The 25,408-nt window shown below is 38.5% G+C and overlaps 1 protein-coding gene across 10 annotated transcripts in view; it reads right to left on the bottom strand.

Annotated features, from left to right (window-relative positions):
• Positions 1-25,408, bottom strand: part of LOC129768064 (CUGBP Elav-like family member 4) — a 1,369,849-nt gene that overhangs the window by 712,712 nt on the left and 631,729 nt on the right. For 9 of the 10 annotated variants that reach the window (XM_055769451.1, XM_055769460.1, XM_055769465.1 and 6 more), the window contains exon 4: positions 22,471-22,506. The exons of the other annotated variant lie outside the window; for it this stretch is intronic. In XM_055769451.1, the coding sequence (XP_055625426.1) occupies positions 22,471-22,506 (36 nt within the window). The remainder of the gene's footprint in view (positions 1-22,470; positions 22,507-25,408) is intronic. 10 annotated transcript variants of the gene reach the window in all.

Here is a 25,408-nt window from a genome sequence, read left to right as displayed (position 1 = left end):
TCACATATCTTCGTTTCGGATTGAGCTGTGGACGCGACCTAATTACTGACTCGCTGATGTCTCTTGTATCAAACTTAAGCGATTGCATTAAGGTTCTAAGCTACACAATTGTCTGGGGAATCATCAAGCTAGCCTATCGTCAGCTCACCAAGAAAATAAATGTTGTGGAATTTTGTCAGTGATTTGGTTTCGCATGACGGTAGGAAAACTTCCTCCACTAAGGATGATAGCTGCGCCTATCTCGAGCATGTCTTATTCTGCGAGCACAAGAATGACTTATCAAACAATTGTCGTCAAATGATTCTACAATAAAAAAAAAACATTTCAGGGCGACCAAACTGGTAGAATGGTTATTTCTAAATTTTCATAGCATTATAAAATAATATCCGCAGTTATAAACAAGCGACTTGAATTAAACTACAGCGTAGTTCTACGTCAACAATGCGGTCGTGTCTCCAACACAACCTCCTATATTTTTTTAAATAAAAATCGGTTCACGTTTGTAGAACTTATTAAAATTTGTTACGTGAGTGGTTAATCTGAAAGACCCTGTATTACAGCCCTGGAATGAGCCAAGGTGATAATGCAAGAAAAGTTTATTATCATCAGCACAGATGAGAAGCTCAAACAGGAGTACAACCAACTTTGTCATAAGTTCTAACCACAACGCAACATTGAAACGCAATATCTTGCGCTGTGGGACATTGCTGAAAATATCTTCTCATTAATACTCACTTAACTTACTCACAAACTATAAAACAATCAAATCGCAAACCTATCTATCCCCAGCCATCAATATATCAAAATACATTTCAATTTTGGTTAGTCAAAGCCTTAAATCTCCGCGTTCGTTGTTTTTTAAATGGTTTCTTCGGTTTTGGGTTGTTTGTAACCACACTGAAGCCTTTTTCGACAAGGTATCATGATGAAAAAATAATTATTAATTACACTTGATATTTATTAAATTTCATGTTTATCCGAATTTGTTGAGAAAATGCTGTCAAGTTTATTCATTGAACTAACTGTAATGTTTCTAAACTGATAATTATTTAGTAAGAAAAAAGACCTAAAGGTAATATTTTAATGAAATTTAGCACTAGGGGGTCTGAGGTATGACTTCATTCTGGAATAGGGGTCTCTTGCCCAAAACAGTTTGAGAACCCCTGCTCTAGATTATTGGTGGTTCAGAATATCTGCATAAAAAAATCAAACACTATACAAATATGTTAATAACATCAACGGTTTACCCTAAACATCCAATTGACCCCACCGCATTGCACTGATTCCACCGGAAATTGCCGTTTCAAAAACACCCAATGTTGAAGACCCAGCGCATGTAAAAACTTTTCCGATGAACAACAACCGAAACATAGCGGACTACCAGTGTTGCTCCTGTTGTGTCGCTCGCCGCATTCTTCGTTGCAGTTTTCCCTTCTTTTTAATGAGCTTTTGTACAATGTCCTTTGCCTTTTTTTCGCTCCGCCCGTCGTTAGCAAAGTAGAGTTAGTCAAATTGTCCCTGTTCTCCCCCTGTCCAACAGTGTCGAGAGAGATAAACTTGAAAGTGGCTAGTAGTAGATGCAAGATGCAGCTAGGGGAAGGGCAAAAACTGTTCTGACATTAAAAACTTGTTCCGTTCAGATTTCAGCCGGGCCAAGCGAGTCGGAGGCAGTTTGCAAGATCAGACAAGTCGGTTATTATCGCGGACAAAACTTAACGACCGGAGATCATTTGCTGCTGAGGCTGATGCCGCGGTGTAGATTTGTGGCAGGGTGGCCAAAACAGACGGCCCATCATCGGCTTGGTTATGAATTTTGTGGTTTTATTTGAGTTGCATCAACAGCGAAAATTTTGTCTAATATCATGTTGGATAATTGAATGGATATTACAGATAACGGTTCGGTATTAACGGTTCAGTAATAAATAATTCTCCCGTAACTTTTGAAAAGGTCCAATGTAACATTTTCGTCAACTCGAGAAAAACGAAGTTGAAGGCCCAAACATTATCCCGCGAATTGCCTTAAAAGCTTTCGATCTTTATCGCTACTTTCACCACTAGCAGTCAAGAATAACCCTGAAAAACCAATCGTAACTGTTGTTCCGTAATTTGAGATTAAAGTTGAAGACTAGGAGCGAAAAATGTTACATTGGACCTTTTGACTGCCCGCATTTGCACATTGGACATATTACGTTGCACGATAAGAATTTGAAACTAATTACTAAACAACAATCCAAATAACAGCATTTCATTCTAAAGGCAGATTATTATTGTTATCACTCGTCGAATTGCACTAAAATCGGTAACAACACCTGTAAGAAACAAAAACTCAAAACGACCGAAGCACGACTTCGTATTGTTTTGACTGCTTTGTTACTTCGGACGTTTCGGGCGTGGGAGAAAAGAGGCGTCCGAAGTAACAGCCGGGCGCATAAAATCCGAATCTGTACATTGGATATTTTTTGTATCGGCGATAAAATGATGAAGAAGATAGATACGTGAACGATTGTTTTTGTAATACATTCAATGATTGAAAACTAATAGCGTGCATCCATTAACTCGATTTGTTTACATTTGTTACATAGGACCTTTTCAAAAGTTATGCGAGAATTGGTCACTCACCCATCCACAGCCTTGATTGTCTCTGATTTATGAAACTCTATGAAACTTTATCCACATGAAGGTGAAAGGTGGTCAATCAAAAATATTACGTGCTAATTGGTTCATTGGTAGGAGCAATCTGTTCTCCCAAAACAGAGCCACCAAAAACGAGCACCTAACATAGCGATGAACACAATGTTATTGATCTGCTACACCCAAACTAGCGTTGGCAGAAACATTTTATCTTTGGCAGAAATGATGCCATTTCGTGTGCTGGAAGGTCAAATGCGCAAATAATGATGCTTAAAAATGGTTTGTATGTATGCGAGCAGACATCTCTTTCTGTTTTCTTTTCTCATTTCATTTGGGATTGTGCCAAAAAAAAGTCCATGCGACGTCAACGGCGAACGAACCAGCGCCGGCTGAAATGTAAAGCTATTTCACACGACCACGCTATCCATATAGCTGCCAGTGCTGTTATATAGAAGCGTGATAATATTACACCTCATTTTAAAATGAAGTTGGAAAGTGTTTTCTAAGAGGATAAAGAAGGACATGAACGAGAATATATCTTTCTCTGTCTGGGTCGTGTATTTGGTAAACTATACGAAAAGCTTTCATATGCTTTCATTTAAATGTGTCTCCTGTTTCGCTCACTCATATTGGCTCTAGCATATATATTATATAAATTATATAAATGTATTGGGGAGTAGAACATTTTCTGTTATTTCTCAGCTCATTTAATGTAATAAATCGGGATGCCATAACATGTGCTAAAAATTAACTTTGGGTGTACAGTGTGAATCGGTCGTGTCCAAATTGTTCACTTCTGAATCCATACTAGCAGTGCTATGGAGTAGAGAAGCATTTGTAACTTAAGCTCCGCCCGTGAATAAAAATTCTACTCGGCGCGAGTATAAAGAGATGCTATTTGCGATTTCTATTCTAGTCTCGTTGCAGACAGCGGGCGTTCATCAACATTCCTTAAGAAGGGTAGTATACTATAAACATCATAAAAAGTATGTGATTTTCGCCATTTTTTTCAACGAGAAAATAAATCACTACGATTTATCTGATATCACAGTTTAAATAGGTATATATCACTTAACAAACGAAAAATATATTGGTGTCAATTGGACTATCTCCTGAATAGCCGCAATCGGTTTGTGGAACCCTTGCAGTCACAACCTTGTAAACTGGTGGGAGTTCTACAAGTTTTTCTAGTGGACCGATTTCAACCAATGATTTTTTTACCTAATCTTGGATATATTTCCTATCATCGTACGTAGGATTCTCCTAAAATATTGATTTTTAACGACATGGCAACATTTTTGTAAAAAAAATTTTTGCCTCAAAAATCGAGACACAAACATTCACCAAAATTTTATTTTTCAAAACATCAAAAAAAAATCCTACGTACGATGAAAGGAAATTTAGTGGAGAATCTGGGAAAAACTATTTCATCAAAATCGGATGCACCGTTCCGGAGGTAGAACACCCACCATTTTGCAAAACATGGTTTCGATAAAAACACGTTTTTGATTTTGGATCCGCGCTTCTTACACACAGACTTATTTGGCTTGTAACTTTGGAACGGACCATCGGACGAATCTGGGACAAAAACTACGGTAAAGTAGACATCCCAGAGAAGCCCCATTGAGCCGGATTTTTTTTTAATCTATCTTATCTTATCTCATAAATTATCGAAGCCAACGAGGGTAGACTTTGATCTTCTTTTCAATTCTCATATTCCATTTTCTTCTAAAATAATATCTATATAGATAAGAAGTGGATCGAATTAAATAAATTCGTAGTCCTAGTAAATATCACATTCGTTCCTGATACTCTTTATGTTTCCAGTCGCACTTCGTCTCCAAGAATCTCTACGTCATATAGTCATCGTTCATCCCGTCCTAGATGGTTGCTCCCAACGGAATGCACGCAAAGCAGCATGATGGAAGCTTCCAGGCGATCTGGCGTAGTGATACCATCCATACCTGTCACGAAGAGATCACGAGTTCAATTCTCACTCCCGACATTCTTTCAAAAAATGGAAGTAAAAGTGTCGAACCAGCCGAAATGTGTTGGAAGTCACTATAATAGAGAAAAAAAAACTTTTCCCGCCGTCCAAGACATTCCGTTCCTGTGTCTGGAGCTGGCGCGGGAGTATTCCAATTCGCTACTTCAGGCAAGTACGAATACAGTACCATTTCTTCGCTTCCTGTCCGCTTCCGAAAAAATAACAGTCTATTAACCCTTTCACGACCACGGGGACGCCGATGTCCCAAGCAAAAATCACCTAACACCGTTTATTGTCTATGGTCACCGGAACGTTAGAGTTCTTTTGGCGCGAATGATCAGCTGTTTGGAATAAATAATTGATATTGTAAAAGTGCTTTTCAAGTTTTTACAGTGTCCAGTTATCGTTACCTGGTAAGTAAATTGTTATTCTAAATATACAGTAGTAATGTATTTATGTTGTATTCTGTGATAAATCGTTATAAAGATTATGGGACACGGATGTTCCTGTCGGCGTAAAGGGATACTTTTTATACGGAATTTGGCCTGATGATTTATACCAAAATGCTATAATTTTCTTATTCATATTGTTGCAAAATATGTTTCGTAAGGGACGTGGAGTTTTCGAATTTCGAGAAAACGAAATTCATCAAATTTTGATGGGTGACAATAGCGATGAGGAAGATGACTTAGTGCTTGATGAAGAAGACCAAAGACTTCTAACACTGAATGATGACCAAGGGGTATTTGATGTCAAGATTGAAGGAACGACAACTCTTCAACGGCAAGAATCACCTGAACCTTCAACATCTCAAGAGGAAATCGTCACTGAAGCACAACCTTCAACCGGTTTTCAATTGGAATCCGAGAACATACCACACTATTTTTTTTCATGATGTGGAATATTCGGAAGGTGAGAATCTGCCAAGAAGGCGAAGCCGATACATTGACTCCTTTTGACATTTTCCGTTTAGTAACTAATTTGGACATTTTAGTTGAACGTATAGTATCCGAGTCAGTACAATACGCTCACCAAAATGGACCATCGAAATCGATGAAATGAAAGCATTTCTTGGTGTGAATCTGGTTATGGGCTATCATATCTTGCCATCATTGAGAGATTACTGGTCTACAGAACCAGACATGGCGGTACCATTCATTTCAAATGTTATGCCAAGAACACGATTCGAAGAAATACGCAGAAATCAACATTTCTGTAACAATGACGACATAAGAGACATAAACAAACCCTATCTATGATCGATCCTAGAAAATCCGACCATTTATGGATCGCTTGAATACTTCATTTTAAAAATGGAGTGGAGTGGACCTAATGTACCAACTAAAAGTGTGCTATGAAATCAAAAATAAAGTATTATCTTCGCCTAATTTTTTATCTGTTAGATATATCGGTGAATAATGCACATACCGTCTACACTAAGCTTCATGAACAAAAAAAAAATTGAAGGATCTCTGTTGTCGACCTTGCAATTCAGACAAGTTGTTGCTGGGAGATTGATAAATGGTTTTACCAGCAGGCCAACTGCAAGAAGTACGCAAAGCAGTGAAACGACAATTACCATCGCACTCAATTGGAAAAGTCGAATGCCAGAAAGAGGTGCGTACATTATGCCAAATACAAAAAAGAAAACCGCACAAATAATACTTGTGTATTGTGTAAAATGCACCTTTGCTACACTAACAACAGGAATTGTTTCGCCGAGTACCACGAATAACTTACCCTATTATATTTATATTAATCACTAACTAGCTGACCCGGCAAACTTCATCCCACCCAAATATTGTTTTTTGTTATCAATAGCTTCAAGATTTTTCAACCACTTGCAAATAACATGTTTCTCCGTTACATGGAATGAATGTTCAATACAGAAAATATAATACAATGAAGACAGACCCCTCCGCTCTTCTCACCATAGAGAGAGGGGAGGAGTGTCTATTCACCATAGAAACGTTTCGTGTCCCCTAAAATATTTACATGCCAAATTTGGCTCCATTTGCTTGATTAGTTTTCGAGTTACGCAGAAATTTGTTTTTCATTTGTATGACCGCCCACCCTAAGAGGGGGGAAGGAGTGTCGAACCATCATAGAAACATTTATTGCATCTTAAAACCTCCACATGCCAAATTTGGTTTCGTTTGCTTGATTAGTTTTCGAGTTATTCAGAAATTTCCTTAGAAATGTTTCTTCCCCATAAAACCTCCACATGCCAAATTGAGTTCCGTTTGCTTGTTTAGGTATTGAATTATACGGAAATGTATGCTTCATTTGTGTTGCAGCCCCCCTCTCCCCCACAGAGGGACGGGAGGAGTGTTGAAACTAATCCTTCTGTCACGTCCAGCTGCCCGCATGGACTCTTTATATTCTCTCCCAAGGATGGCTCAATTTCAGCCTTTCTATATTAGCTAGTAAAGGAAAACACACTCTTATAGGTTACCTAACGAGACGGCGTTTATTAGCTCGATTCTGACCTACTTCCCTAGCTCCTATTTTGTATTACAGTACTCACAGGTGTATTGGGTATTGTGTCAGGGCCCGCCGCTGCCTCTGCATCCGCTGGACCAGTTCCAGACCGAAACGTTGCACTGGTTAGGGGTGTTCTGTATCGCCGTATCCTCCGCCTCTTCTGGACCAGTTTCTAACCGGAATATTGCCCCGGTTGGGTATAAGAATGCTCCTTCTTTCGGCTCGATATCTCCTCGAACTCCCGTTCCTTGACTGGTGCACAGGAACCGGGATGTTCCACTCGTTTTCGTTTGTCGGCACAGTTTTTGCTAGCGCGTACCACAGAACTCGCGCACAAATGAACTCCGACGTTTTATCTAGTGGAGTCTGAACACAACTTTTCAGACAGGTTTATCAACGATGATGGATGGAATACGTCTATTCTCTATCTCGTGTCTCAAGCAAGTGCCATCTTCTCCGGCCGGAATTTCCTCCAACCAGCCGAGTAATAATTGGGATCGATTTATCCCGCCAGGAATCCACTCGTACCAATCGTAAAGCCTTTTATTTTGTGGTGTGTAGTGTTGTGGTTGCTGTATATAAACCCTGGTTTCGTGTAATGTTTGTTGCCTGTGCGCCGTCCTTTTAATTCTAGCTAGCTCGTCTTTTATTAATTAAATTTTTATTTCGTTTCATATAGGTTTTATTTTTATCAATTGGGTGCATAGTTTCATTTTTGTGTAAATGTCCCTAAGTAGCTTATTTATTTTTCCCATAGATGTGTGTTTTGCCTTTTTTTTCCTATATTTTAATGCCGTGGGTTGAAATAGAACCCCGAACAACATAAACGAACAGGTGACCTGTCACACTACCGCACCGCTCGGGTAAAAAAAAATGCAGTTATTTTTTTTTTTAATTAAATCTCTAAATTACATAACTAAGACATGCATAACGAAATATCAACGAATTTGAATAAATTATATACAGACGAAAAATTACCATAAATATCTCAAATATATATTTTTTTGAGTATCATTGAATGAATTGATTCTTTTGTTTGGATCGATTTTGATAGGGTCAATGTCGAGGTCATCGATACGCGTCGGAAAAACGCACCCTTGCTATCACTGCAGATGCGGACAATGATCAGAAACAAGAAACAATCGCTTACTCTTTCCTGTATCTAAACCTACAATCAGAAATACTGAATCAAGAGAACAAACCTCGCCTCATCTCTTATTTTTTTTACTGTCACAAAAAATCCGTTTGGACAAAAATCATACTCTCTCATTAAATCGCCATTCATTCAAACCATTCATACACCCCCATCATTCATCCATCATCTCACAGAACTAAATTGGAAAACTACTTACGACTAGCAATATGTTAGGGTACCCTATTCTAATTTGTTTGTTTTATCTACGCATCTCATCTCATGAGAAACGTGATTATAATCGATTAAGTATCCAGTGTTATACTCCAATATATTTGTCGCGCTCCTCTCACATCGAGAGCATAAATGTCAAACATATGGAATAAAACCACTGGGTATTTTTAATTTGTAAATGGTGGCTACATGTATACGCAACCTTACAAAACGAATGTCGACTTGTTGACGTTTCTGATCTACTGTCTATTGTTTCGTGATTGTTCATCGAGAACGTCAAGAGCGGTTCACATGTTACGCTGTTCTCGTGTGGAGAACATGAAAAATTCGCGATTATGATGACGCCTACACAGGTAAGTATGTATCCCCTAATGAAATGTTTATCTTTCTTTTAGGTTCTTCTCGTGATGGAAGATATCGGAAAAGGATAATGCGGAGAAACGGAAGGAAGTATCCGATCATGATGTTCCCGCGTTTTTCATTCCCGCTATTCAACTTTTGAGGTTAATTACTCTGGACGAAATAAACGATTGATTGATACTCTTTTATCCGGGCTTCAAGTGGATAGCCGGCCATACTCCAAGACTCCGATCAGAGAGGTCCTCCAAATCATACGACGACGTACCACGCTTACTTTTGACCCGACATGGCAGGAACTGACGACCATATTTGGCATTGTAGCTATCGGCCGCGCTAGATTGCTTCATGTTTCTACGATAGACAAGCTGACCAGGGACGAATGACTTTGCAAACTTCCGATGACGTAGGTTGTATTTGGAGCTAGACGACTCATGAGCTTTAACTAAATTCCGACTAACGATATCATATAGATCAGCGAACATTTGCTTCTTACGTTCTTCTCGTTGCTCTGGGGTGAGTGATTCTTCGTGACTAGCCAAACAGTGATTCGATCCGACTTCTGACAACTCGTGACCGCGCGTGATGAAAAACGGAGTGTGACCTGTCGACGAGTGAACACTAGTATTGAGAACCATTTCAATTTCCGGGATCTTTGTGTCCCACAATCGCTGATCCTCCTGGACGTACGTCCTAATTGCGGCGTTGATCGTTCGGTTAACTCTCTCTACAGGGTTGGCCTGCGAGTGATATCTTGAATTGAGCCAGTGAGTTATCTTGAACCGATCCAAGAGTTGCTTAAACTCTTTTGAAAGGAAACAACTCGCGTTATCCGTGATAATGATTTCTGGTACAGAGTTTCTTAGAAACCACTGGTCCTTTAGAATGGAACACAAGGATGAACTAGCGACATTTCTGACAGGCTGTATCATGACCCACTTTGAGAAGTAGTCGGTCGCGACCAATATGTGCTGGTTTCCGCGCCGACTGCGGGGGAGGGGTCCGATATAATCGACTGACACGATCTGCCATGGACGACTGGCTAAGCGCATCTTTCCCATTTCTGGAGCTACCGGTACCGAAGCTGCTTTGACTTCTTTGCAGGTAGCACACTGCTGACAGAATCGGCGAATTTCAGTTGCCATCCGGGGCCAGTAAAATCTCTGCCGTACCCGGGCGAGTGTTTTATCGTATCCTGGATGGAATACTTCGTCGTGGCAGTTCTTCAGAATCTGGGCGATTTCTCCTGCTTTTGGGATCTGCTTCCATTCGAATCGGGAATCATATGGGTGGTCTTGGCTGGTCACAAATTTGTACAACCTAGAGTTTTCGATTCTGAAATCGACGTAATCTTCCGGTCGTTCCGCTACTTTCTGCAGCATGGAAGTATACCAAGATGTTTCCGGTACATCTTGAACCACAGCAACGCTCCGCGATAGGGCGTCAGGGACCACATTCTCCTTGCCTTTGCGGTGAACTACCGTCATATTATACTGCTGCAGATCAAGCGCCCATCTACTACACCTGGATCCAACCTTCCATTTAGTGGTGAGGATGTGAGTGAGAGCGGAGGAGTCGGTCACTACCGTAAAGTGATAGCCTTCGATGAAACCACGGAAAGCATCGATAGCGAGAATTGCTGCCAAAGCTTCTTTCTCTGCTGCGTGGTAGTTCTTCTGTGGCGTCGTCAACTTATGCGAGTAGTATGAAATGACACGTTCTCCGTCCTCTTGTTGCTGAGTTAGCACGGCAGCAACCGCCACATCACTCGCATCCGTTTGAATCACAAACTCACGTGAAAAGTCTGGACTCCCGAGAATAGGGGCTGATATAAGACGCTCCTTGATCTCGCAAAACGCCAGTTCAGCGTCATCATTCCAATGAATGACCTTCGACTTAGTCTGTAACAGGTCAGTCAGGGCGGACGTTGTCCCACTGAAGTTTTGAATAAATCGGCGATAATAATTTGCCATTCCTAGGAATCTTCTGAGCTTGGTTACCGAAGTCAGTCGTTCATATTCGACGATTGGCCTGATTTTTGCGGGATACGCTCGAAGACCATCAGTACCCAGAAGATAACCTAGGAATGGAATTTCGCTCACTCCAAACTGGGACTTCTCCAAGTTTATACTAAGGTTAGCCTCTTTCAGACGGCGCGCAATTTCAACGAGAAGCTGCACGTGATGCTCGAACGTTTCCGTGACTACGACGATGTCGTCAAGGTACACGAAAACGTACGGCTCCAGTACACCATGACCTAGAACATTGTCCATTAATCTGGCCAGTGTGGCCGGACTGTTTACTAGACCGAAAGGCTTTCTGGTGTACTGGAACAACCCTTTGCCCTGCACACAGAATGCCGTGTATTTTCGCGAATTCGGTTCCAATGGAACCTGCAAAAAGGCTTCTGACAAGTCTATTGTACTTAAATATTTCGCTTTGGGAAGCTGTCCCAGGATACGATCAGGGTGGGGCAAAGGGTATGCATCACGCACAGTTCTCTCGTTGATTTTGCGCGCGTCTAAACAGAGTCTAATTTTAGTAGGCTTGATTACAGGTACACAGTTCAACGACCAGTCCGAACTGCTCCGTTCAATTATCCCTACATTTAACAATCTCTGCAACTCTATAGCCACCAACTCCTGCGTCTTCGGGGACATTACATAGGGAAATTGTCTAACCGGTGGTGTGTCTTTCCACTCCTCATTAATGACAATGCGATGTTCAGCAAGTGGTGTGATAGTTAGCTGATCCGCCTTTGCTGGGAGAAACAGCCGTTTTATCTCCTCAACTTTTTGACGTTCGTCATCTGACAGAATCGTTTCAATTGTAAGTTGATCAATTGTTGCTACGTTCCTGAGATCCTGCAACAACTCTCTCTGAAGTATAGTGGGCTGAATCTGAAACTTTCTCCAGAAATCCATACCACATATACAGTCGAGAGATAAATTCTGGATAACCAGGGTCGGAACAATCTTGATCATATCGAGAAAACGAAATGGTAGCTGAACTTGACCAAGAATTTGGAGTTCATCGCCACTAGCTGACTTCAAGCAAATGTGTTTAGGTGCACTGCAAAGCTTCTTAGGCTTTAATCGGGCAAAGACCCTTTCGCTAATTATAGTGAAATTGCTCCCGCTATCCAAAAGAGCTTTAAGTGGAAGGCTATAAATTGTAACATCCACAAAGGGACGATTATCATTTGGAAATGGATAAGTGATGTTACATATTTCCTCGGTCAGGGAATAACAGTTTTCGGTTGTGATTTCCCAGAAAACTGGTGGAGTTTTGAAGTTAGTTGGTGGAGTTACGCTTCCGAATTCTGCGAACGGCGATTTTCGCTCGCTCGTGGTCCGTTTTTTAAACAATACGGACAAAAGCTAGTAGGAAAACCAGGTAAGCCACAATTTTCACAGAAAAGGCGTCGCATTTGGCGACACATAACCAAATGATGACCAGGAGTCCCACAATTGAAGCAAGTGTTGGGTCCTGGGGGTCTGTGTCCTTGAACTACTCGTTCAAGAGTAAGTTGAGGACGAGAAGAAGTGCCAGATGGACCGGCAACTGGTGACTTTGGTCTGTTTGAATTCAGATTTGATGGTAGTTTTGGCGAGTCGCGGGAGGCCCCGTAGTGTACTAATCGGTGATGCAAAACGTGTTGCTTCTCCTCATCCTGCTCTAAATCTACTATGGTAATTAGATTCGTACATAGACTCGAACATTCAGTAAGGTCGTTCGTGGGATCGGCTGGAAGGAACATGGAAGTTTCGGTATTCCCTTCCCCCTCCGCCTTCAAGCGATCTCTCAAAAACTTCCGTCTACGGGCGAGATTCATGTCTCTGGTAATAATAACGCATCTTGCCGTTAACTCATAATCGAGTTCTTCTTCAGTGAGATAGTCTACTCTTATACCATAGTACCATTTCATCAAACGAGTACTTGCTTCGTCGTAAGTAAGAACTGATTGTACCATTTTTATCTTTTTTTTTAATTACGAAAAACCTAATGAATCAACTAACGAACAGAATAAAGAAATAAATGTATTGAACCAAAAACTTCAGTTAGTGAAATTAAAAATAAGAAAATGGTAAGCATGCATATCCGAAAAAACCCAAAAATTCAACCAAAAATCCGAAAACTCACAAAATTTCAAGAAAATATTATCAAATATCACAATTATTGCAAATGCCGTGTAACAAAACCTGATCCGAAACTCAATACCGATGACTGACGGAGTAAATACAGGATTTTCAATTCTGTTTCCTATTAATGACCACTTCCCACAACACAGTATATAGTATCGGCGAGTTGTTTTATTGTCATCCGCTTTAATCTGCAAATTTCCTTCTGCAATCGTTCCTCAAAAAAGAATCACACTACGCGCTAATTGAAAAGAATTTCTAATTCGTTGAAATTTCTCCGGGAGACCGGTAAAAAAAGGGATTTACTTCCGGTTTGGGAAGTAAACCACTTTTTCTTTTGCGTTGGGCGCCAGTGAAACTAAGCCTTCTGTCACGTCCAGCTGCCCGCATGGACTCTTTATATTCTCTCCCAAGGATGGCTCAATTTCAGCCTTTCTATATTAGCTAGTAAAGGAAAACACACTCTTATAGGTTACCTAACGAGACGGCGTTTATTAGCTCGATTCTGACCTACTTCCCTAGCTCCTATTTTGTATTACAGTACTCACAGGTGTATTGGGTATTGTGTCAGGGCCCGCCGCTGCCTCTGCATCCGCTGGACCAGTTCCAGACCGAAACGTTGCACTGGTTAGGGGTGTTCTGTATCGCCGTATCCTCCGCCTCTTCTGGACCAGTTTCTAACCGGAATATTGCCCCGGTTGGGTATAAGAATGCTCCTTCTTTCGGCTCGATATCTCCTCGAACTCCCGTTCCTTGACTGGTGCACAGGAACCGGGATGTTCCACTCGTTTTCGTTTGTCGGCACAGTTTTTGCTAGCGCGTACCACAGAACTCGCGCACAAATGAACTCCGACGTTTTATCTAGTGGAGTCTGAACACAACTTTTCAGACAGGTTTATCAACGATGATGGATGGAATACGTCTATTCTCTATCTCGTGTCTCAAGCAAGTGCCATCTTCTCCGGCCGGAATTTCCTCCAACCAGCCGAGTAATAATTGGGATCGATTTATCCCGCCAGGAATCCACTCGTACCAATCGTAAAGCCTTTTATTTTGTGGTGTGTAGTGTTGTGGTTGCTGTATATAAACCCTGGTTTCGTGTAATGTTTGTTGCCTGTGCGCCGTCCTTTTAATTCTAGCTAGCTCGTCTTTTAATAATTAAATTTTTATTTCGTTTCATATAGGTTTTATTTTTATCAATTGGGTGCATAGTTTCATTTTTGTGTAAATGTCCCTAAGTAGCTTATTTATTTTTCCCATAGATGTGTGTTTTGCCTTTTTTTTCCTATATTTTAATGCCGTGGGTTGAAATAGAACCCCGAACAACATAAACGAACAGGTGACCTGTCACAGTGTCTATTCGCCATAGAGACGTTTTGTGTCCCTCAAAATCTTCGCATATCAAATTTGGTATTTTCTTGATTAGTTTTTGAGTTATGCAGAAATTTGTCTTTCATTTGTATGAAAGCTCCCCCTTAGAGAGAGGGGGTGAAGTGTCTAACCACCATAGAATCATTTATTGCACCCTAAAACCTCCACATGCCAAATTTTGCTTCATTTGCTTGATTAATTCTCGAGTGATGTAAAAAATTGTGTTTCATTTGTGTGGTAGACCTCCCCCCCTTTGAGAGGGGGGAGGTGTATCTAACCACCATACAATCATTTGTTGCGCCCTAAAACCTCCACAGCCCAATTTCGTTTCATTTACTTGATTAGTTCTCGAGTAATGCGGAAATTGGTGTTTCATTTGTATGGCAGCCCCCCCTTTAGAGAGGGGGGAGGGGTCTCAAACAATCACGAAACCTTCTCCTGTCCCAAAAACCCCTACACACCAGTTTTCATGTCGATCGGTTCAGTAGTTTCCGAGTCCATAAGAATCAGACAGACAGACAGACAGAAATCCATTTATATCTATATCTATATATATATATATAAAAATGGAGTGATGTCTGTCTGTCTGTCTGATTCTTATAGACTCGGAAACAACTGAACTGATCGACATGAAAATTGGTATGTAGGGGTTTTTGGGGCCGGGGAAGGTTTTCGTGATATTTTGAGACCCCTCCCCCCTCTCTAAGGGGGGGCTGCCATACAAATGAAACACAAATTTCTGCATTACTCGGAAATTAACCAAGCAAACGAAACCAAAGTTGGCATGTGAAAGTTTTAGGGTGCAATAAATGTTTCTATGATGGTTAGACAGTCCTTGCCCCACTCAAAGGGGGGGGCTGCCATACAAATGAAACACACATTTCTGCATTACTCGAGAATTAATCAAGCAAATGAAACCAAATTTGGCATGTGGAGGTTTTAGGATGCAATAAATGTTTCTAGGGTGATAAGATACTCCTTCCTTCTCTCTTAGAGGGGGCTGCCATACAAATAAAACACAAATTTCTGCATAGCTCGAGAATTAATCAAGTAAATGGGCGGGATGAAGTTTGCCGGGTTAGCTAGTATATATATATATATACATATATATATATATATATATATATATATATATATATATATATATATATAGAGAGAGAGAGAGAGAGAGAGAGAGAGAGATTTTGTAACTGTCAGTCAGCGCTTTCCTGTCAAAAAGTTCAACGTCGGTAGGGACTGACGCGGGGCTCAAAGTGTTGAATACATGTGTTGCCAAGATCGTCATAATAACAGTTCGACATATCCAATATGTCTGATTTTACTCGGTATCATTTTGTACGATCATCCTTGGATCATCCCTATCATGTAAACTAAGAAACTGGTAGTGTTTTTGGCAGCCACAAAAAAAAACCTCAATTTTTGAATTGTGAAAAAAAAAATTTATAATTATTTCGTCGTCTATCCAATACACACTTTTCCAACAACCATATTGTTGGACACATATATCTAATGAACGGGAAGTGTAAGGCTGCAAACTTCCAGCGCACTGGAAACCATTCCCCCTTTCGATGCTCACCACAAAGCGGTCGAATGCAATTTCACCGGGATATAGAAAACCGAACACTGGAGCGGAAGGATGGTAATTGTGTTTTCAACAAATAATTTAACTTCCTATCTATGTATGGAGTGTTCTGACAACTGAGTGTGTTACACAGAGCCAGCGAGTGCAGCAGAAATAGCAGCGGAAGATAGTTGTTATACGCGCACTTTGTAATCAAGATTCGTACAAGAATGCGTTGCAAGATGAGTTTTGCAATTTAGCGGCTTGGAACTTTCCATGGACACCATACCTCTGGCGGAATTTAAGAATGATGTCACCAAAAAAAGGACAGCAGCATTGAAAAGTCAGCAAAGCACTTTTTGTTTGGGATTCACAGTCGGAGCGACACACCACCAAATTAACGAACTTAATTTATCAATGTCGAACCGTTGATTTCCCTTCGAGACGGGGAAGAAGAAAAATTACATTGTGCACTTATTTTCAATCAGTTCCACGGAACCACGGAATCAAATGGAAGTAATCACTTGTCGCCACACAAACATAACAAACAGTCCTAATTTAATTTTCAAATCAATAGTCGATCTATTGCTTGTCAAAGACGCCCGCGCTCTCTACGAGGAAGAAGCACTATTCAACAGATTTCACGCTCCATTTGGCAGCGACAAATGAAGCAATTTGTTGAGTCATTAAATTTCAACACACAAAACGTCATCAAGCAGACACGAAACGCTGTTGACACAAGCGAGCAAAGCGGAGGCATCCAGCAAAAGTTTTTCCTATCCCGGATTCCGCAATCTCCATACTGAAGATTCTCTTTTGCGGATTTTAATCAATTTATTTACTTGCACTTCCTCTTCTGCCCGACAACAAATTCGGTGGCATCCCAAAGCCGTTGATAGTACCGGAGTGAGTGGGGGAGGGGGACCATCGAAGAGATCAATGCCAGATGGTAATAGGAAAGTTGCATGAAAAATTGAATTTAATTTCGCTTTTTCAATGGAGATCATCGTCTCTTGTGGCGCAGGCCGGATGGTGCGGGAAGCCATCTTGAAAGGTGCATCGAACATATCTGCCGTGTTTCGGTGGGTGGCCGAAAGGGGGAGGGGATGTGATGTGGGGCGAGGTGGAATTTGCGTTGCGGTGAAAAGATTTTCGCTTCGCCGGATAACCGAATTAATATCCTATTTATTTGGCCGTCGAAAGTTCGCAAGGTGGCGGTTGCGTCGCATTTGGCAGTAATTAAGTTTTCGTTACCGTTCATTTAGGGTGTGACATTTGAGGGGGGGATGTGTTCAGGGCGAAAATTGGATTTACTGAACAGAAAGGTTAATGAGCGGTGGATGAGACTAGGTGCCGCTCGGTGGGATTGATGTTTACTTTATGTTTACTTAACATAACCTCCCATTACCAGTGAAGTTTACTCAATTCAGTGGGCTGTGAAATAGTGCATTAAACTGAGGTCAACAATTAATGTCTCAAAACATATCGCGACAAGATATGTAAATATGACCTATTTAAGCATGTCAGGTAATTACTGAAAGGATGACCTCAAACGAACCATTTATCAAAACGTAGTTCGTTTGAAATATAGATGTTCTAATTAACATCATCTGATAGCTATACGATATAAACAACAGATCTTGTTATTTGCCATATTAAACGTGACATGGATGCTTCACTTGCCAAATCGATTAACCCCATTTTTTTAAATATTATTTAATTATAGTATCAAAGCACTTGACTAACCCCTAACTGTATATATTAAAAACAAATTTCTTTAATAATAAGTATTAACACCACTAAATATCAAAATCTTTTTAGCCATTGAATAATAAATAATAATAAAACATATAATATTTTATCATTTTTCTCAACATCTTGTTTTATGGAGTTAATCGATTTGGCAATTGAAGCATCCACATATGGGACTCGATTAGTTATGTATAGATAAGGCTTTCAGGTCAACAGAGACTCCAAATATAAGAATACAAACATTAGAATATTGTAGCGAGCAAATAGTATTATACATAGGGAATACGGAGTAATTGACGATTTTCACGCTCGCCCTAGGAATTGGCAGCATCTAAGATTGCAGTAAACATTGTACGATGATCATTTAAGCAACTTTGCATAATTCAAATCATCAAAACAGAATCAGTACTTTTTGAGAAGGACCAAAGATGTTTTCTCAATTTTTTTACAAAAATTTCTGTCTCAAAAACTGTATAACCTACAAAATTTTGGTCAAAGAATAAAATGAAGTAAATCGTTAAAATTTTTGCTAAAAAACAAAAAAAACTTTTAAGACAGTTACATTGAGAAAAAAATATTTTAAAAATTTGGAATTAATTTTTCTCAAAAACGCTTTTTTTAGCATAAAAAATATAAGAATAACCCATACAATTATCAATAAGTCATCCATACATCGAAAGATGGGCACATTTACAGGGAAAATTTTTTTTTAACAACAACACTTGATGTTTTCTTTGAAAAACATACAACTAATCCTAATTTTCTTGAGATACCGATATAGTTTATTGTACAAAGTTTTAGGTCTTATTAAAATATGGTCGAAGACGTCAAATTTTTATCTTTAATAATTTTTATATATATATAGCATTTTGCATTTTGTATGGAGACTCCTGAAAAAAAATATGCTCTATGACTCGTAACATTTTTGTGTGTAAATTCTCACGTTTGACTTGTTGGTAATTGTATGAATACATATAATGTTTGTTCAGAATTCAAAAAAACATGTGTTTGAGAAAAATAAATCTCAATTTCAGAATATATTTTTTCAATTTTTCAGAAATTTGTTTGATATTTCGCAATGAAAAATCTCAATTAATTTCCTATATTTCGATCTCTAACAAAAAAATTTAGGTCCTATAGATTTAGAGTGATTTTTTTTTTAAATTTGGAAAAAAAAACCTAATTTCACACAAATTATCATATTATCAAAAAAATATAGTTAAGAGTTTGGCTCCTTTAAACTTATGTTACTGAGCCTGTTAAAAATAAAAGATTTAATAAAAAAAATACAAATTCTCACTCATAAACTATAAGCTCTACAAAATTTTGATCAGAGAATGAAATATAGGAATTTGTTGATATTTTCATCAAAAATATCAAACAAATTTTAAAAAATCAAATGAAAACAACAAAATATTTTGAAAATCTAAATAATTTTTTTAAAGACATTTTTCAAAATGCTGCAAAAATAAAGAATAGGCCATAGAATTACAAACATGTCATCCATACATCGGAAGAAGGGTACTGCTACAAGGAATAAGTTTTCCTGATATCAACATTTGCATATTTTCTTTGAAAAATCATTATTAATGTTTCATTCGTAACATGTTTGTGTGTCATTATCGCGATTTATTGCCATGTTCTGTATATATTTTTTTTCTATTTTGAAACTAGTCAAGAACATGTCAAGCGCTAAAATATAGAAAATTGATGTCTTCGACAAGATCCGTATTTTAATAAGGTCTAAAACTTTTTAGAATATACTATATCACTATCTTGACGTTAGACAAAATTAGGATTAGTTGTTATTTTTTTCAAAGAAAACATGCAAAAGTTATTGTTAAAAAAAACTTTTTCGCTGTAAAAATGCTCATCTCTCGATGTAAGGGCAACTTGTTGGTAATCGTATGGACTATTCATATAATTCTCTTAACAGTTAAAAAAAAGATGAATGAATTTATTTTTATTTTCAAATTTTTTTTGTTTAATTTTTTTAAAATTATTTCTTTGGTCTTTTTTGTGAAAATTTAAATTTACTACATTTTATTCTTCGACCAAAATTTTGCAGGAATTATAGTTTTTGAGATAGAATTCTTTGTAAAAAATTAAAAAGAATTTTTTGGCCCTTTTCAAAAAGTAGTCTAATTTTTTTATATTTTATGTATGCAAAGTTGCTTAAATGATCAATGTCTTTACACCCACAACATTTCACTGCAATCTGAGATGGTGCTGCCAATCGCCAGTCGATTTGGAAATCAATTTGATGGTTCGTTTTTTCAAACATTTGACGTTTGTTAATATAAAAAATTCCTCTGCCTGTATTGTCATTTCAGTATGAAAAGATTGACCTAGAAATCAAAGAAATTTATTATCAAAATTCGTGACCTGCGAGTCACCATCCTAATGATGTAGCTTTATCCTTACAACAAAAAATCTCTGAACTAAAATCCGAACGAACTTAAAATAGACCAATGAATTTGTTTTGCTGCTTTCCCTCGGCTTGATTCGATAAAAATTGTCCCCCGCCGGCTGATTTCGAACGTGCAACAGCGTCATCATTTTCAAGCACACTCCACTTAGCTTAATTGCAATGGATCAACCCATCTTCCCTTAGGCGGAGAATGGTCTCCATTTACGTGTGTGTGTGTGTGTGTGTGTGTGTGTGTGTGTGTGTGTATGTATCACTCGAGAAAAACCGACAACGATGCAACCGTGCGCACAGCTAGCCTTTCCTGGCGGGCATTTCCGGTTGACTTCCGCCACCACATATCACCCAATCCGTGCAAATACGGGCAGCGTTTCGAGCGGGGCGGGGGAGGGGAGGCAGGAGCGAAAAGGTGAAAAGTTAAATCTTTCCATTTAGGCAACAGCCAGCAAATAGCTATTAGGCATTTGAGGGAAATTAATTTGCACGATGCATTAAGGATCGGTAGTGTCGAACCAGGGGCAAATCGATGATTGCAATGTTATCGATGCCTTCGTAAGGCGCTGAAGGCGCTTTCAGGAATCGCACTGACTGCACCAATCTATTGCGTCGTTTAATCGAACTCGCACACGTACCAAACATGCTGCTGGAGATTCGAAGGTACTGAGGCGTGATGCAACCAGCCCTTTGTGAACCGACTCTATGACTGATTGGACCTGAGCTGCAAATGAAAGTAACGATTGCTTATCTATATTGACAGATGGAATAGAAATTCTGGGAATGGTGTAACTTCGGAAGGGTGAGATATACCTTTGAAGTAACGAACAGCAATTCTCTCGTTGTGATTCATTGTAACTCAATGTGCTTGTGTGTGCTTCATCGTGTGGTTTCATCAAAGTGAATCGGGCATTGCATATGTTCGGAACCGACGAATGTATCATTCTCAAAATTGATCTCAAGGCTAGATGAGGTGCTTTAGGAATTTGTTTCATTGAAATACCAAACATCGCAGTCAATCCGTTCCAAAATTAGATTTCTTGCAATCACAATGCAAGTGTCATACTCATCTGAGATTCAGGCTGGAGAGAATGGGATAGAATCGAGTAGTGTTCTTCGATCTGGTTCACCTGTCTATAATAATATAACATATTGTTGGTTTTAGCGACTCTATTCTAGAGTTTTTAAAAAAATGGAAAAATAACAAATGGAAATGATTAGAATCATTCAAAAATATTATAGAATGACTATTAAAACAACTTTGAAGCAAAAATCAACTTTCTTTGACGAAAAATCTGAACGATGTTCGAGTCTAAGTAACTTTATATACATGAGGGTGGCAATGGATGTATGAAACAAATTTCATCAAAATCAATCAAAATTAAAAACTTTGAGAGCTTTGAGGCACCCCTAAATCATGTCCGATTGAGCTGAAATTTGGCACAGCTCTTTTTTTTTGGGGCCAATAATCAAAATGTACATTGTCGGCTCTTAAAATTTGACATGACCATTTTCGCTGCCACCCCACTATACATATACCGAGGTACCTTAAAGATGCCTGACTTCAAGTACAATGTAGGCATAACGTAAACAAGTGAATTATGTTTGTACCCACAACGTCCGATTGTATCAACGAGTGTTGTTGGGATTTCAATTCTACTCTGAAAACTGATCGTGTTTTGATTATGCAACACGAATAATATGTTAAAAATTTGTATTAGGACAAAAAAAAGATTTTTTATTAGCGCTACGTTTTGTATTAACTCACATGTCCTCAAATGGTTTTCAACGAAACTCCTAAACATATATTTCTACCATAATAATGTATTGGAAATGTTGTTGGAAGTTATAAGTAAATTCACAAAATTTTATGAACATTACGGCATAACACGACAAACATATGAAAAGGGTCTATGTATATACAGGTTGGACTCGATTATCTGGAGTATTGATTTTTTTTTTCACTCCGGATAATCGAGTCATAAAAAAAACTAATTTTATCTCGGTAAACGTAATATAATTATGATTTGCAAGAAAATCACTACCCTTAACTATCACTTTTTGATTCCAGACGTGCAATTCTGAAGATATTTGGAAAAAAAAAGTCACAGGAGGGTTGTATCCAAGACACGACCGCATAGTTGACGTAGGATTCCGTTAGGCTATCTGCTGCATGCTGATTTTGGATAAATTGTAAAACTCTTCGATTTTATTTATATTCCATCTAGCATAAGTTCTATTCAGCTCATTGAAACATCATTCTTCAATCTACGTTCGATGGTTTGGGTCCGTTTTGTCTGGTTGTTAGGAAATGTTTGTTCACTCCACCAGTGTCCATAACCGAGTGGTAATGATAGAAGGATGGTGATTAGTCATTAGATAGTGCGTATCACGTACCAAAGCTGCCCTCTGTATTCCTGGACGAGATGGCTCCTGTGTAATGTATGGATGAAATAAAGAAAAAAAAGCTCATCAATCATCATCGAACACAAATTTTATCACCAGAAAAAAAGTGTTACTTTAGTATAGAGAAAATATATTTGAAATGGAAAAGGTAATTTCATTTATAATTTTTTTTCTGAGTGTTTATTCAACCCATTTCCTTTTCGCTTTAAACCCAACGGAACACGATCCTACATGCCTCAAGGCGAATTTCAATTGAGCGAACAGCACCCAATACGATATATAGAGCATATGTGGAATCACTTTTTCGAATACTCCTTCATTTTTCCAATTTTGCTTGTCGCATGAACTTTCGTTGGGAGAAAAAAAAATTGTTTCATATTTCAAGTCATTTTAACACAATAGCTACCATATACAATTTTACGCTTACAGTTCTGCTAAAAGTTTCAAAATACATGATCGATCATTGATATGAAATTTCACGAAGCAACCAACATAAAAGTTCCAAATTTTAATTTTATTTATATTCCATCTAGCATAGGTTCTATTCAGCTCATTGAAACATCATTCTTCAATCTACCTATCGATAGATTCTTATTGGAACGAAAATAACAAAAAAAAACTCGTTCATCACTCCGAACTTATCCGCCAGCACGTATGCAATCAGCAATGCCCACGCTAGTTACAATGAGCACTATCCATTTGTGCGCGTCGTTAGTTAAACTATCGACCACGAGGGTATTTATATGCTGATTTCCCCCAGACACCTTGTATTTGAAATCTCTGTTAGGGAATACATGTCGGTGAGAATAAAAGCTCCCCCTACTTTCATGTATCTGCGATGCCGATTTCCCCCAGGCAGCTTGGTTTAGATGTCTCTGTTAGGGACCCGCCGCATGTGTCTTCAATTTCGACCTATCAGAAGTGGGTATTTCCGTTAGGATGGGGGTTGAGATTTTTCAATTGTTCGATAGTTAGTTTCATGACATATATTATTTTAGTCAATGTAAAAAATTGTTATAGAGTGCCGGAATTGAATGACGCAAAAATCTCATCAATCCATCATAAAATGACTGAGCAATAAGCATTTGAAATTGGACAATTTTCACGGTGCGCTCGATTTTCGATTTTCAATTTGTACCCCAATATGTTCCCGAAAGACGTAATCCTACGTCAAAAAAAACATTTATTTTTGCGCATCGGAACAGTGCATTGGACGTCTGTATCACATGACATCATTCCTCGGAACTTTTTTTGAGCTACATTAAGATTGAAGATAAGCTAGCCACGATTGAGAAGTGGGCAGCCAAGATTCGAGATACAGTCCATAAAAAAATTGAGCCATGATAATGGATATAAATATTCAATATAAAAATCTGCATTTCCAGGTGGCAAGTTCATAGAAAAGCATAAGTTAAAAGAATAGGTATGATTTCAAATACCGCGATATGATACGATAAGATTTATTCAGGTGCACTTTTTTTTAAAATAAGGAACAAAAAAATCATTTATATCTGGTAGTCTTCATTGTCACAATGACATAAAAACGCCGAACGTATACTATAGTTAGCGTAATTCCAATAAGCGCACATTTTGTGGCGGCGACCTTTTCGAATTTATGTTGTTCATAGTGTAGTGTATTGTCCAAATCAAGTCATTCAGCTATAGCGGCGGCCAAAATTGAATTTTTCAAGATCATGGAGTTCTATAATGACAGTAGAATTAAATGTATGATCAAAATTTCAGATCAGTCATTCAACAGGAACGAGGTCTATTAATATGGGACAACCCTACAAACATTCAAACATACATAGAAATAGTTCAAGTTGAATGAAACCATTCAAAAAGTAATTAGTTGTTTGGGGACTGTGGCCATCTTGAAATAGGATTTTTCATTATCTGCTATGTTCTACTAGTCGAGAACTTTCTTTTGATACCCATATTGATGAGATTTTGAAAAATATATATATGACGCATTCTTGTGGTGGCTGACATTTTGGGTTTACATTTTTCATAAATAACTGTGTTCTACTAGTTAAGCCCTTTCATTTGATACTCATATTGATGGGTTTCTGAGAAAATATGTAAACCGCCATTTTGTAGTGGCCGCCATCTTGGATTTGCATTTTTCATGAATAACTGTGTTCTACTAGCCAAGCCCTTCCATTTGATACCCATATTAGCTATTCAATATAGAATTATTATTCAAATTATTCAAAATTCCCGTTAATCAAAACTGAAATACTCCGGATAATCGAGTCTAAAATTCCGGATAATCGAATCCCGGATAATCGAGTCCGACCTGTATATGAAAATGGAGTGATGTATGTCTTTCTGTCTGATTGTTATGGACTTGGTGAGTACTGAACCGGTCGGCGTTAAAATTTGTATGTATGGGTTTTTGGGACCGGCGAAGGTGTTTATGACAGTTTGAGATCCCTCCTTCCTCTCCCTCAAATTTCTGCATAACTCAAAAACTAATTCAGTAAATGGAACCAAACTTGACTTGTGAAGGTTTAAGGGGACAATAAATGTTTCTATGGTGGCTCGAGACCCCTACCCCCTCTCTAGGAGGGGAAGGGGGAAGTTCCCATACAAATGAAACACCAATTTCTGCATAGCTCGAAAACTAACCAAGCAAAGGGGTAAAACTTGAGGAAGGAATGATTCGATTTCAGATGTTATATTTTATTTTATTTTCTGTGTCAAACATGTATTCCATGTAAGGGAGAAAAATGTTATTTGCAAGTGATTGAAAAATCTTGAACGAGAATTGGGTCTGGAAATAATTTGATATTATAATGACGAGTTCTGGTAGAAGTACTAGAAAATTTATAGTAAAACGAATTTGTGAATGGTCAAAATTAATCAATGAACAGTTCTGCGATTGAACCAATGGGCGTTCACTTAGTAAGAAAACGTGAATGTTTGA

This window comes from Toxorhynchites rutilus, chromosome 2 (assembly GCF_029784135.1).
Source record: "Toxorhynchites rutilus septentrionalis strain SRP chromosome 2, ASM2978413v1, whole genome shotgun sequence".
Taxonomy (NCBI): Eukaryota; Metazoa; Arthropoda; class Insecta; order Diptera; family Culicidae; genus Toxorhynchites; species Toxorhynchites rutilus.
This window is presented reverse-complemented; position numbering and strand designations above follow the sequence as displayed.